The sequence below is a fragment of the Enoplosus armatus genome, chromosome 15 (assembly GCF_043641665.1).
Source record: "Enoplosus armatus isolate fEnoArm2 chromosome 15, fEnoArm2.hap1, whole genome shotgun sequence".
NCBI classification, from domain to species: domain Eukaryota; kingdom Metazoa; phylum Chordata; class Actinopteri; order Centrarchiformes; family Enoplosidae; genus Enoplosus; species Enoplosus armatus.
In genome coordinates, this window is record NC_092194.1 from 18952248 (window position 1) to 18966763 (window position 14516).

At 39.9% G+C, this 14516-nt stretch overlaps 1 protein-coding gene across 1 annotated transcript; it reads right to left on the minus strand.

The window, feature by feature from the left end:
• Window positions 1-1727: 1727 nt before the first annotated feature.
• On the minus strand, window positions 1728-13944 carry LOC139297539 (transmembrane protein 87A-like). The gene is made up of 20 exons (XM_070920254.1): window positions 13834-13944; window positions 12167-12224; window positions 11103-11200; window positions 9440-9556; window positions 9263-9310; window positions 9105-9146; window positions 7919-8051; window positions 7739-7800; window positions 7241-7424; window positions 7067-7166; window positions 6818-6911; window positions 4987-5058; window positions 4741-4849; window positions 3926-3984; window positions 3672-3775; window positions 3489-3565; window positions 2527-2591; window positions 2381-2433; window positions 2013-2043; window positions 1728-1860 (listed from the first exon to the last, which is right to left on the minus strand). Exons 1-20 carry the CDS (start codon window positions 13942-13944, stop codon window positions 1819-1821), a joined length of 1659 nt encoding a protein of 552 aa, XP_070776355.1. The 3' UTR covers window positions 1728-1818.
• Window positions 13945-14516: the final 572 nt, after the last annotated feature.

Consider the following 14516-nt stretch of genomic DNA (forward strand, 5'->3'; position numbering starts at 1 on the left):
CAGACATCATAACCATGTTTCAATATAAATTTTATTTGCAGGACATACGCAAAAAGCCATACAATATCATCAGCTTCACATTACAATGCAGACTCACATCCAGAAATTGGGCTTTAGTGTCTCTCTAAAATAAAATATCCTCAACAAAACTTGGACAAATATTAAAAAAAAACATAAATAAAGGAATTTAGAATATCCACACATACTACAGTAGATTGCACAAGGACAGGGATATAATTCTGCCAGAGAAGGCAAGATTATTTTGCAGTGTGAATGGGATAGGCTCAAAAAATCTGTAAATGTGGTGAAATGAAGATTATTCATTTAGCATGTACAGTATATATTTTTTAACTATCCTGTGCTATTAAATTTGGGTGAGGACCTTAACAAACTCTGGCCCAGTTAGTGGAGGGGGAGTGAGAAACGATTACATACACACAGTAAATGACATGTATGTTTGACTTTAGGCCCACACCACATCTGTGAGGCTTGTCAATGGCTTCTGTGAGTCAGTAGCTAGAAAAAGGTTTTCACTTTGGTGACTACAACATGAAGTGGACCTAAATCACTGCAGTTATGTGAAAAGCTACAAAATGTTACTTTTTATAGAAATGAAAATAAACATCCTTAAGTTTAGACTCATGACTACTTTTGCTTCAAAACAGGTTTTTTTTTTTTTTTTTTACAAGGATCATACATCTTCCCCACTCACTAAGAACCAAGAAGTCTTTCATTCGTCAGTAAAAGCTTGAAAATCACCAATATTAGAGTCATATTTTCAGTTGCTTGAACTGCTCAGTGTAAAGAATGACGTCTCAGAGAAGTGATCCGGTTTAACGCTTGTGCGTACAAAATTGACACTTCTGCTGACACTGTGTTTACAATAATTACTTTACTTGGCTTTGAGTTTCATGACCAAGAGGGCCATTACATTCCCCCAGCCCAGAAAACAGTGTGTTTCGGTTAACACGAGAATCCCCCAAACACAAATGTAGCATGTTTTACCCTGACAACTGCGATATGCTTCAAGTATCAATCACTTATGGAGTGTTTACATGGAGTAATCCCTATTCAGGATTACTCAGTTACAGTTGCTCGCTTATTTCAATATTAAATATACTTCATCATGAACAGCACACATCTGAAGATGTTCAAGTGTCTGTTGTTGTGTTGGCTTAAATATAATCTTATTATGAAGAACAACATGGCGTTTTCAGCATGTGTTTTCCATCATCTGATTTCTTGGCTGAGACGACCACCAAGCATCATGATTTCTACCCGAATAAGTTTGAAATCAGTCCTCCCCTGGCGCTGAGGTCACTTCTGCAATTGTGACCCCGAAGCGGGTGAGAAATCTTTTTTGTCTTACATCCCAGTGCTCAAGAAACCACGCACATTGTTAAATATTGTATAAGTCTAATACCTCAGGACAGGATTTTGATAAATATTCTATTTTCCACAAGGGCATTGTATAAAATGCCTGGTTTCTGCTTGACTTTGGCCACGTTTGTGACATTGAAGAAACATCAAGTGCTCTGTTGTGTAAATGCCTCACAGAATGCCGATCTTGACATCAACAGCCAACCCATCCAACTACGGGTTGCACAGTACTTCATATAAACACACTATTAATGCTTCTTTGAGCTTATTATAGTGTTACACAATAGCTGTGAAATAAAACTAAAAACGTAAAGTGTCTGGAGAGAACAGTTAGCTTTGCCCACATTTTTTGGTAATCAGATCACTCAGAACGCATTCATTGCTGCCTCAGTGAAATTGCCTTCTTTTCATTCTCACATCGTCTTCTCCTTTTTACTTCTACTCCATTTTGGATCTCTCCATCTTGGTTTTCAAGATTTCCTGGAAAAAGAGAACTCAGATTAATGCATGTGCAGTAATGGCATTGTGGAACGATAGCACAGTAAAAGGTCATAACCAGGAGCATTTTAAATAGACAAAAATGTGACTGGAAATCACAGGACTAGCAGTGGGAAAGTAAAAGGATCCTTTACCTCTTCCTCATCTAGCATTACAGGGAGAGCTCTGTATAGAGAGAAAAGCAGAGGAGGAGGCAGTGAATGCACTCACACAGTCCAGGCCTGCGTCAAACAACATGTTAAGATACTCACTACAGCTTGTTTGTGCTTCCAAAGTGTTGCTCTTTGAGTATCAACAGTACATCTTTCTAGTCTGAGCCGTCCTTGATCAGGTAATGTTAATCTACATTCATACGCTTACATAAGCTGAGACAATATGACATATTGAGAAGGATTACCATTTTTAAGCAAATTCCAGGCTGCATAATACTGTATGTTTTTAGGAAGCCTTGAGCTTGTAGAGACTGTCCCTAAGAGTGTCAGCTCAAATCTACTTCACTTACACATCAGCAACAGTTGTAGGAATGTTCTCCTCAACCCATTTTAGGTCTTCATCCTGAGTTTAGAAATACAAAATGATTAAATCATGTGTGAAAAAACAATAAATGAATAAAAGAAGGGAGATGTTGACAGAAAACAGTCGACCCACCTCTTTACTCAACAGTTTCTGGGAGCCATTAGAGTCAGGCTTTGAGCCTCTCATCTTCATTCCCTCTAGAAAAGAAAAATAAGCCCATTGAGACCACAAAAGTCCCATGTCCAATAATATGATTATAAGATAACTACGTTATAACATTTTCCCCTTTGTACTCTCTTATATGATTATAAGATGAACATTTCTAAAATAATCTGTTCTCCACATCTGTGCGTAAACAGATTTAGATCGTGGCCTCAGTCACACCGGATTACACAACACAACACCTCAGTTGACGTGGTCGTCTTTATAGGATCTGAGGCAAACTGTGAGCAGACCCAGAATATTTGTATAAGGTTTGCAGTTGCAGCCGGCACTATCACTGAGGTCCATCAGAACAGAACAGGAAATAATAATCATCAGAAAAGATTGTGACTTCAGTGTTTCCACATTTAGAGTGTTGATGTGACAAACATCAAACTGTCTTGTCTTTATCACTGCGGCCCTTATGGCCCTGGGATCTACACTATCTACTATTTAAGCACCGAGTTGTAGATAAAAAGCATCCATTAAAGTCACCTGAAACAAAACCTGGCTTTTGGCCTTCAGTCACATTTAGACAAGCAGCTGATATCTATATTCATATACAAATATTAGTTCTATTAATGATAGCTTTTACTGGAGACTTCAGCTAGCGTGCATATCAGATATGTTTACAAGAAGACAATACTGGTTAGCTGGCAGGATAGATAGCGTTGCTTGACAGCAAATATTGACAATCAATTACATTAAACTAATGCTATAAATCGTAATTATCAGAGGTCATTCTTCAGTCAGGGATTGGGCGTTCCGGTAGCTGAGTGGTTAAGATACATACCCCCCCCCACTAATATAACACTGTGTGACGCAGGTGTCCTCAATAAAAAGCAATTCTTGGATAACCTTCCTTTGGCTGGTCTCGCAATGGAAAGTCTTACCAAAGGCTTCATTCAGCATGGGCTCCTTGGCCTCTTCCTCTTCATCATCTTCATCAATCAGAGGAGAATGGGAGAACCTGAGAGAAAACAGAACTCAAAAATGAAATACAACAACTGGAAACTTAAAATGACAGAAATGGTTTTGGGCTCCAGGATCAGCCCAAGCTCCAGACTGACTCCGACCTCTGGCTGTTGGCAGAGGGCCGCAGCAGCACCATGATAACCAGCAGAATGGTGGAGAACAGGAGACGCCAGAAGGCATCGTCTACCCACAAGTCCCTCCAGCCCTGTGGAAAGGATAAAAATAGAAAACAGTGAACACAGAGATGATTGTTATCAGGTTGGAAGTTCACTTTTCATCTCTGTACAAACAAGAAATGGAAACCTAATGACGGAACACAATACAATAATCAATCAATAACAAAAAACAAACTGACCGTCTGGCAGTCTACCAGCTTGAAGACTTTGGTGGTCCAGATGATGAATATGATGGAAGCTGTGGACACAAAGTAAACACGGGTCTCACTCTGATGTCTGTAAACAAGATGCAAATGCTCAGAAACTGCACATGAAACCTCCCACAAGTGGAACCAAAATTAGAAAAGGTTAGCTCTGCCAAAGGTTTGGCAAAGACATCAATGCATTTACATACTTAAATACATGAAATACAGCTTAGCTTAGCATAAACAATGGAACCGGGGGGACAACAGTTAGCCTGGCTCTGTCTAAAGGTAACAAACTCCTTCTACCAGCACATCTAAAGCTCACTATTAAATGCGTTATTTCTGCTTTGTTTAATCTGTACAGAAAAAAAAGAAACTGAAACATGTATTATTTAAAAAAAAAACAAAAAAACAAACAGACATTGTCTTTTTAATACCATACATTCTTCTTCTTCTTCTGTCCAAACCTGACACCTACATGACCCATAATGCAACTCAAGCATTAACAGTTTGGTCAGAGATTCGGGTGTGTTGTGCTCGTAGCGGCTAATGTAGCCTCGAGCTGCTAGCCTCAAGTAGAGATGAGGTCTGGTAAGCTCACTCCACTCCCCCAGATGTTTTTCATTTTCAAACCAACATTGCCTCAATATAAGTGATCAGATTTCGCCTCTAGAGCCACAAAACTTTGACAAAACTTTGTTCACATATGCAGTGGTGTGTAGAAACTGAACTGATCATTATGAAGCAGCATTCTGAACTAGGTACAGCTCTACTAAGAGGCAATCCACCTGAGAGCAGTTGCTACTCACCGACAACAGAGAAGATGAGAGTGTTGGTGAAGTGCTGATACAAAGAGAGTTTCACTACATTTCTGCGGAGCTTGAGGAGACGAGTGGTTTGAGAAAGACTGATGAAAATGTAGATGCAAATTAAGGAGAAGATAGTGTATATACATTCAAATAACCACAATCAAAAGCTTATATCTGCAACGCTTCTCAAAACACAAATCCTGATCAGCTCTGAGTAGCTGTTTTGACTTGTTGGGTAAAGGATATCCACCACATGACACAGGAGTCAATAAGGGAGAGGCTGAGATTCGCCACCAGGGCAACCGTCCCATAGAAACCCTGGAAAAAGAAGACAAGAGTCGGATTTTACATACGAGACAAAACATGAGCCCGGAGGACGGCGTGTGTGTGTGTGTGTGTATAAACATGACGGAGAGAGAGAAGAATGACTTAATCATGAGGGAAGTGCTTTTTTAAACATAAGATAAGCTTGAGTTAAGATCTGCTGGAGATCCAAGTCTCCCCTCTTAGGAGCTGCCTCCTGACAAAACACATCTGCTCACCAAACTACACAACCTCTCTCCATTCTTCTTACCGTCTTTATCTTATGTTTGTTCGTGTAACTTTGTGTTTTCATGACTTTTTGGACTTGCTGCAGTGTCTTTGGCTGCTTTTGACAATCACTCTCAAATTCTCAAAATCGTCACTCCCTATTATCATCACTTGTCTGCCTCCCAGAGACTGAATCCCTGTGTAACCTTCTCTCTCTCTATCGTCTCCTCTGCTCAAATCAAATGTATTCATACAGAGTGCCTTGAAAGCTGTGCCAGGCAAGAGTTTTATGTAAAAATACACCACCACTATCAGCTTCAATCAGCCTGTGGAGGCTGCAACAGATAATGTCCTGTCTGCACTAGTTGAAATGCAGTGGGTTCATTATTTTTGCCTGGATGAAATTCATCTGTGGCCACAGAAAATGATGAATTAAGTGAAATGGAAATGGTCTCCTAAACAGCAGTGAGAGAGTGTGCCTCCCAGAGAAAGCTAGACTCCGTGTTAAATCTTTTTCCTCTCTCCTCCATTTGGTATATTTTGGGATAAAGTAAATCTTCACAGGGTGGTTTGATTGATATATATTAGTGTCCTGTGCAGTCTATTTATGCACCCTAACAGGATCTCCGTTTCAAAAATAGTTACCTCTGAAACTGTGCAGAAGTTGTCATCCTTAAGATTGATACAGTTGATACTATTTATGGTCAGCATTTTTTTCAGCAATAGCCATTTAATGACATTCTTTTAGTGGCAGAGTCCGCCACTAGCATGCACGATTTTAATTTCCTCTAAACACACCAGGGATTCACGGGAAACGATGCAGCATGTCAATCCAACGTCGTTGTTTTTAATTTGATATCAGCCTCATTGTTTACTTTTTAGTCACTGTGAATACAAACCAAACGTTTCCTCCTGCCGGTGCTTCACAATAAAAGTATTCAACTGGCAAAACACAGGCTGACTTTTATTGTGAAGCAGAAGAAAATGTAATGTATTTATTGCAGATGTTAGCGCTGACTTGCACCGTGTTCAGCATGAAATCAGATCACAGCATGATGGAAAAAAGGCAGATTATTGAATGACTTCTTCATTGAAACAACGTGAGTTTGTTTGGTTGCACTGTAAACACACCAGTTTCTCCTCAATTCTCTGACAAAAAAGCTGCTCAAGGAGTGTCTGCTGAGGTGTTAAACCGCACTTCCTGTTACCACGGGTTATGGGTTATTATGGGTGTCGCTAGATCAACCAAGCCTGAAATCTTAAGGATAACAACTTCATCGAGCAGGTTTGTCACACTGTTTTAGAGAGCCACTAAGAAAATAAATAGAAATGCAAATAAGAGAAAACTAATATGCCAGAATAGCAAAAGGTTTATCATTGTTGGTGTTTAGGCTGCTTGAACTTCCTGATGAGTGGAGTTACAACCAGGATGTGTCCCACATGGCATCTGTTACTCCAAGTAGGCTAAAACAAATATTGACAATGATAGCTGTTGGGTGGTGACAAAACGAGAGGCTGGGGGAGTTTATTCTTAGTTGATACTTACACCGGTCACTCTTAGCACACCTTCCACAGAGGAGAAGAGCAGGTAGAGAAGCCCGACAGCTACCAGCCGGTGCACTGTGGTACCCAACCTGGGCCTTCACAAGACAGGGGAAAAACTGTTCAATTATACTGACAAATGATTGAAATGGGGGTATAAGCAGCAAGTCCCCCACTGGTTTTTAACTTTAAAAGGAGAAAAAAAACAAAAACAGATCATTTTAAAAGGTCCACTGTATAAGAGTAAACTTACTTGACGATGCCATAACCAAGACTGACAATGAGGACCAGGATTCGGGCTAGAGATCTTTTGAGTGCAGAGAGCAGCTCAGCAAAAATCACAGCACCTTGAACTGTGAAGGCAAAAACAGACTGATTATAACAGACTGAAGAGAACAGACAAGCAAATATATAACAATCAACCAACCGTAGTCTCCTTTGTAACGGATGTTCTGGTATTCTGAGTAAAACACGGCTTTTTCCAGCATGCCGAGGATGATGACGGCGCCGATCCAGAACTGGATCCGCAACAGGTCTCTCCAATAGCAGGCACACCAGAAGAGCCAGAGAGCCCCAAACAGCACATACACAATGCACATGATCATGAAGAACTGTGATGGACAGGAGAGAGAAAAGTATAATATATTATATATATTGAGCCATGGTCTGACTTTCTTTCAACCACACAAACTCCACATCACTGAGCAACTCCAACCGCTGAGGAAGGCCACAACATGTGGTTGAAAGCTCCAGAAACAATAAGTTGGATCTTGTGTTTTGATTTATTTGTTAAATATTCTGTATGTTTAAATTTGAAAACTATTATGGCCAAAGGGTTTGTTTACCGCAGACTGTAACTTCATTTGTTCACACAATTTCTGTTTCTGATTCAGTCGTAACTATACAATTAATTGATAACACATACCATCATCAGGGGCCAGTCTGCTGGAGAAGAGTAGTCATGTGGTCCCTTCATCTCTACTTTCACTGGGGAGAGAAAAATAAAAAAGTCACTTCTTAAAATTCTCAATTTTTTCATTCCTTTTTGTCTTTACCAACGTATCTACTGAGTCAGTATTTTGAATTGAATGGTATTGTTTCTCACTTGTGAAAGCAAAGTTGAGCTGCTCTCCCCCGATGTCTTCATCCTCGACTCCACGGAGCTGAGGAAGAAGATGCACCTTCACTATGAACAGATATGGACTGTCCTCCCAAGCTTTGGCCACCGCACTGATATCCTGCAAAGAGACGTTCGTGAGCAAAGAATCATAAGGGTTACACTATTTATTTTTATGCTGTTTTGTGGTCACCCACTAAAACTAAATCAAAAATGTTGAGACCAACAGTATTTGCATCAGACAGAACTGAAAGTTTCCATGGTCATGGTTTGACATCGTGATACGGAGCCCCTGAAAGCTCACAGTAGGATTGTTTTTTTTTTATGAACTACTTTTGCATTAACTTGCAATAAATGTGGCATTACTTCGCATTTAATTTGGGTTACCTCGCTATACGAGGCTAAAGTGAGCGCACCATGAGCTGAGGCTGATTCAGCCTGAATCACAGCAGCTAATGTTAAATTAACTAGTGGAAGCTGGTTAAACTAGTTCTCTACACTGTGTCCTGTGATTATGGATGTAGCCAAGGCTGTGACATTTTTTTTAATGGGTGCAGGGGTTGTGTGTGTGACGTGGCTGTGCTGAGCGGGTAAAGTTATTCCTGAACTCCTGTATGAAAACACATCTGCCATATCTGATAGAAGCACCAGGTTTAAATGCTGGCTTTACAATGCTTTCTCTGCTAATATTAGTAGGAACAGTAAAGAGTAGTCACAGTAAAGCTACCGTAGCCATATCCATATCATCACAAAAACAACTATAACTGCAGCCATAGCATTATCAATAACCATGTCCAATGCCACAGCTCAACCCCCAGTCAAGCGGACCAGATACCGCTGCAGCCACAGACAGTAGATTGGCCTTTTGAAAGGAGTTATGAGCAATAAATGCATTATGTAAAGTGCCAGATCATCTCTCCATTCTGCAGTATATGCAAAACATGACTCTAAACTGACAATGTATTATGACTGGACTAGGCCAACACACAAACTGGTCCTATAGATCAGGAGGAATTCAAAAAGTATTGAGAGGAAATGAAAAGTTATTGCGAGGGAAAGTAAAAGTAGTTCAGAAACAAAAATCCCACCGTGACCTTTTGGTGGCTCTGTAGGACGTGACCTCTAATAAAAACATATATTTAAATACATTAAAATGAATAACAACATGTCTTACCGGCTTGTCAGGCCAAATAAGGCTCTGATTCAATGGGTCGCTCTAAACAGGACACAGAACAGAGTTCAGATGAACAGACCACACAAACACATTAAAAAAGCAATGCATCATAGAGTTTTTAGATATTATGGTCAATCCATCGATGATCAGTGACTCACCTTTGGGCTAGTGAGGGGCTGATAGGGGTTGAAGTCAGCATAATACACCTAGGTGACAGAGTAAAGACATTAGATAACTGCAGCACTAATAAGCACTGAGGTAGTGATGGTTAATTGTGCAGCCCCTTGTTCAGGTGCTGTCAGTTGTAAGACAACACCTTTGTCTTGGTCACAAACCTTCGGTAAGAAGAGGGAGGAGCAGTTGTCGAAGTACATGTAGCCCTGACTGTAGAAGCCACTCCAGCCGTCTTTCAGCATGTGGTCCATGCCGAACATGTTCATCGCTTTGTTGTCCTACAAAAAGGTCAGCGAGGGGGGGGAATCAGTTACACAATGCAGTCAGTTAATTCTCTAAAACTATACTGACGTCGCAACATTATACCAAATTAATGGAGGACTGGAGACTAAACAGGCAGAATACGAACAGTGGTGATGGGAATAAACACTGTTATAACAATAACAGGGAGATATCTTGTGTGTTATGTATATTTAAGGTTACATGAAGTGATGGGAGGTAAACCTAATGTCAGTGTATATCACAATGACTTCATGCATATGTGTGCATTTTTACTATAAATATCTAAAATGCACATTGCATGCTAAATATTAAAAACAGCACGTGGCCGTAGTTTGTTCACACATATCCAGTATATATTTTATATAGACTGCTGTGAATAAAAGCTGAAACCAACAACTAAGTTATTTAAAACAAATCACCAAAACCACACACGACACTGCATGTTATTTCAAAATAAAATGTGTGGAGTAGTGAAAAACGGACTAAAGACCAGTGAATATTTTTGTCCCAACTGACTTCCCATTGTATGGATTGATTTGGTTAAAAAAAAAACACTGCAAAAGGAGGAAATAACATTTTTGCTCAACTTGAACTACTTAGTGAATATTGAGAATCTAAGCATGTGATTCCTGTTTGGACAGTGGATAGTAGGCCTGGTAGTGCTTCAGCCAAACAACCTGCTAAATACGGTAAATACAGTCTCAAAAATCCAAATCACACACAGCTGCACATTAGCTTGTCAGCGCACTTTATCTATGACAACTGGAAATGGATGTGCAGATGTGAGTGATGGAGATGGAGTTTAAATGAAATACTTTGGTCTGACAGAGGAATCCAGGAATCAATCATTAAAATATTATATTGTATGTCTTCTTCTTTTTTGGAGGAAAGTGTTCAGCTACTTTCTTATCATCTGCCAGAAAGTGAAGTACAAAGAAGAAAACTATGTCAGTTGCTCGTCTTGCTTGATGTCAGTCTGTTTTTGGAGAGTGTTTTGAGCCCGACAGATGAAGACACTGACATTTCAAAACACATCTGAAAGAAATATGTCCTGATCAGACTACAGGTGACCTTCATATATCCTCGCTTTTTGAACTTTCGCTTCAAGACCGACAGCGACAAGGTGAAGTACATCAAAGCCGAAGCAGCAGCTGAGTTTGAGACACTTCTGGACAAAGAGCCAGCGTTGGCACAATGACAGAAGTGGAGCCCAAGGCCATGAAAACCCTGTCAGATAGGACACAGCAGCTGCTCTGACTGACAGATTGTTGATTCTGAATGTGAAGTCAAAACCCCTGAAGTGGTGAAAAGTCCATGAAGTGAACTTTCTAAGAGAGTGACAAAAGAGTGCTTAAAAGCTTAAAGATGTCGATAAACTTGTCTTTCTTGCAGAAAATCCACCAAGCAAGTAGGCGATTGATTTGATTTTAAGTTCTATTGCTTTTCAAAACCCAGTTTCCGTCTACTATATCTACAGTACCTGTGTGTGATATTAACAAACAGTTGAGACTCAGACGTCAACAGACAAAAGTCAATACTCACTGGTGTGTTAAAGACCTCATTGTAGCAAACAGAGGAGCGCAGGTACCAGCTGATGTTGAAGGCCAAGTTTTTATCACATGACGCTGTGTCACCCTGGACTGCAGAGACATAAAAGACAAACGGTTGCTCAAAGGGTGGAGCACTGGGTTATTAGACAGCAATAAGGCCTTACTGTAGGTCCCAGCAGCTGTTCCAGATCATCACATGCTCATTTGTGATGTTCATAGCATTTCTGGTGTTACTCTGTGTGTTGTAATCTATTTATTTGTGGACATACTTTCCCTTATCTAGTTCTATTTCAAAAGGTGACTTTCGCTATTTCCCTACGTCATGTTGCTGCATTACATCCTGGTCTATTTTCTGCTACTGTGGGAGTAGAAATCAGTATCTCTCCCTAATTTACAGTATTATGGATTTCTCACTTTATGACTGAATGCTGATACAAACTGGTATTTCCTCTAACCAAACTCCATTGCAAATACAAAATATGCAAAACATCATAATCCATGCCTGGTATAACAATAAATAAAACTGTCCCTGAAATTAAAGTTACATTGTGTTTAAGAGTTTTAGGGTGAATTTTACCTTTAAAATGTTTAGATTGCTGAAAGCGAAATGTGCTTTTTACAAAATAATACACCAAACCAGCATAGGTCATGCCAATGACTGAGAGTGGCAGCAAGTGAAAACCAGGATGCAGATGCAGAGAAGAGGAGCCTTTTCTACCATGACCACCGCGACTTGTCTGTGTGGTGCAGATAAGACACTCTCCAACATTATTTATCATTTCAAACAATGACATTTGGTTCATGGTAACAAGAGGTTCCCTGTTTTCCAGGAAAATCTTCCCTGCAGGTTGCAGGTCATCCGGCTTACACGTAATGTTTGGAGTTTAGCCAGTGGCAGTTGAGAGCTGTGACTTTCAGCCAACAATTTCGGCTGACATTTAAATGTTAAACCTGTACTGTGGCTGACTGCTACGTTACTGTGACTCACAACCTGCCTGAGCAGCACCATAATGAATGTCTTGTTATTATAAATGACAAGGAGGTCAGGCTACTTACATTTTATGAAGATGGTGGTGTTGGCATACAGCGTCTTTCGAATCACAGCATCCTGTGTCTGAAAACAAAACAGAGACAAATAGGTTCTTATCTAACATCTCTAGCTCGGCTATGACATATATCACAACATATCAACAAGGATCAGGATACATTTTCAGGAGGAGCAAAATATGATACCAAGTGAATACAACAATATTACATTTTTTTCCAAGATGAATCATGAAAACTTAAACTGACGGTAGTTATTAACCGTTGAAAGATGAAAACTGCATTTACTGCAAATACAAATGTACAAATCTGGCAAACCCTGTTAATGGATCAACAGAATACATGTAAGATTGTGCTTCTGGGAGTATGTGTGAAACGTAATTCAGCCTTTTCCTGTCAACTACTTTGTGAGTGTGCCTCCGCTTTTTCATGAGCGATGTGCAAACTACACAATAAAATGTGCGAACATTTTTGTATTTTTTCCACATGAGGAACCTGAAGCTTCTGGCTAAAATGGACCTGCAGCAGAAACCCGGATTATGTGGTCTCCCAGATTCAGCACACCAGTCTCTTTCAGAGGGCAAGAACACCAGAAGGGGGGCTATGAGAGTCTGCTGTTCATCGATTACACTTCAGCTTTCAATACCGTAGTCCCCGCCAGACTTGACTGTGGGACCCGGTTCAGCTCCAATTCCATCATTAAGTTTGCTGATGGCACAGTGGTGGTTGGCCTGATCTCCGACAGAGAGGAGAAGGCCTACCTGGAGGAAAGGGCTGCCCTGTCACTCTGGTGCCAGGACAACAGCCTGTTAGCCTATACATCACTTTAATGTTGAGGCTGGTGAAGGTGGAGGTCATTTTAACTACTTTATATACTTTATCTGCTTGGACACACTTATATCTATAATATTACATCTTAACTTACATGTTAATTATATTTTGTACTATTCATCTGAACATGCAAAGTAACTAGTAACTAGTAAACTATGGAATAAATGTAGTGGAGTATAAGTATAAAGTAGCAGAAATACTAAAGTAAAGCACAAGTACCTCAAAAATGTACTTAAGAACAATAATGTTACTTTAGTAAATGTACTTAGTTACTTTCCACCACTGGTTAGTAGCTTACTCTGATAAATGTTTCCCTTTCTGTCACTACAGCACTTTTATCAGTGGACCCTTCTGTCATGCACGGAGGTAATAACCGGTTGCGCCACCCTCTATGCTAGCTCTATGATAGACGTATCTTTTCTGACAGGATGCCGTACATTTCTTTTAATTACACATCTGTTTGTAGAGGTACATTCCCTTTTCCTTTGTAACGCGCTTGCAAATAACATTATGTCCTGACAGATTACCTGCCTTTACTGAATTCCACTGGTAGCATATTAAGATGTGCACTGCTATCTTGCAGGGGGTGATACCATGATTGACAGGCAGAATTATGACTTTAAATTGGTGTCATGTAAGCTAGCTCGTTCCGAATGACAGGCTCATCTTGTCAGACTAGCTAAAGCAGAACTGTCAAAGCATACTGTGTCTAAAAAGGTGGAACACAGCGGCATGAAGGGTTGCTCGGGGCTAGTTAGCTATCCTGGCTAACAGCTGCTATGGAATATTTAGCACGACAGGCTTTGTAATAACCGTAAAAACGCATAGGTTGAAGGTGTAACACTGACCGAGTTGATGTCCACCTTCCATACGGAGACCTCTGTCGCTGTCCCTAAACGGAAAACTGTTGCAAAAAGCAGCAAACATAACCGATGCGCCCGAGCATCTGGCATCTTCATTTGTGCATCTACTACAGGTCAGACTCGTATCCGCCTCCAGTTCCGGGGTGCTTCTTGTTGTAGTTCACACTGTCACCACGAGATGGCGACAGAACGCTCGAACGGCAGTTAGCTTGGAAAAACGGCGTCTTGAGGTTCATGTAAGATCTAAAGACTATTTTATTAAATATATATGTATTACTTACTTCTGTTCTCAGACTATACACAGCTTTGAACAAAATTAGTCACATTAAGGCAATTTTAAAACAAATTATTTTGTTAAAGCAAAAGTATATGTTCCTAAATGTGTAGCTATGGTTAGCTATAGCTAGCTAATGTTAGCATGGTAGGCTATCAATTTCTTAAAACTCAGCCTCAAACCATTAGCTAAATGGGAGAAACAATTTGGAAACCTAAACACAAATTGGAAATAAAATTAGAAGAAGCCCTAAAATTCAGTGTGAAGAGGAGTTTTTTTTACATATATATAGCCAGTGTAAAAGTCATTTCTAGTACTGATTTTAAGTAACTGGGTCACAATATATAGAAGCTATTGAAAAAAAACGCCATTTTTTAAATTAAGATATTTATGT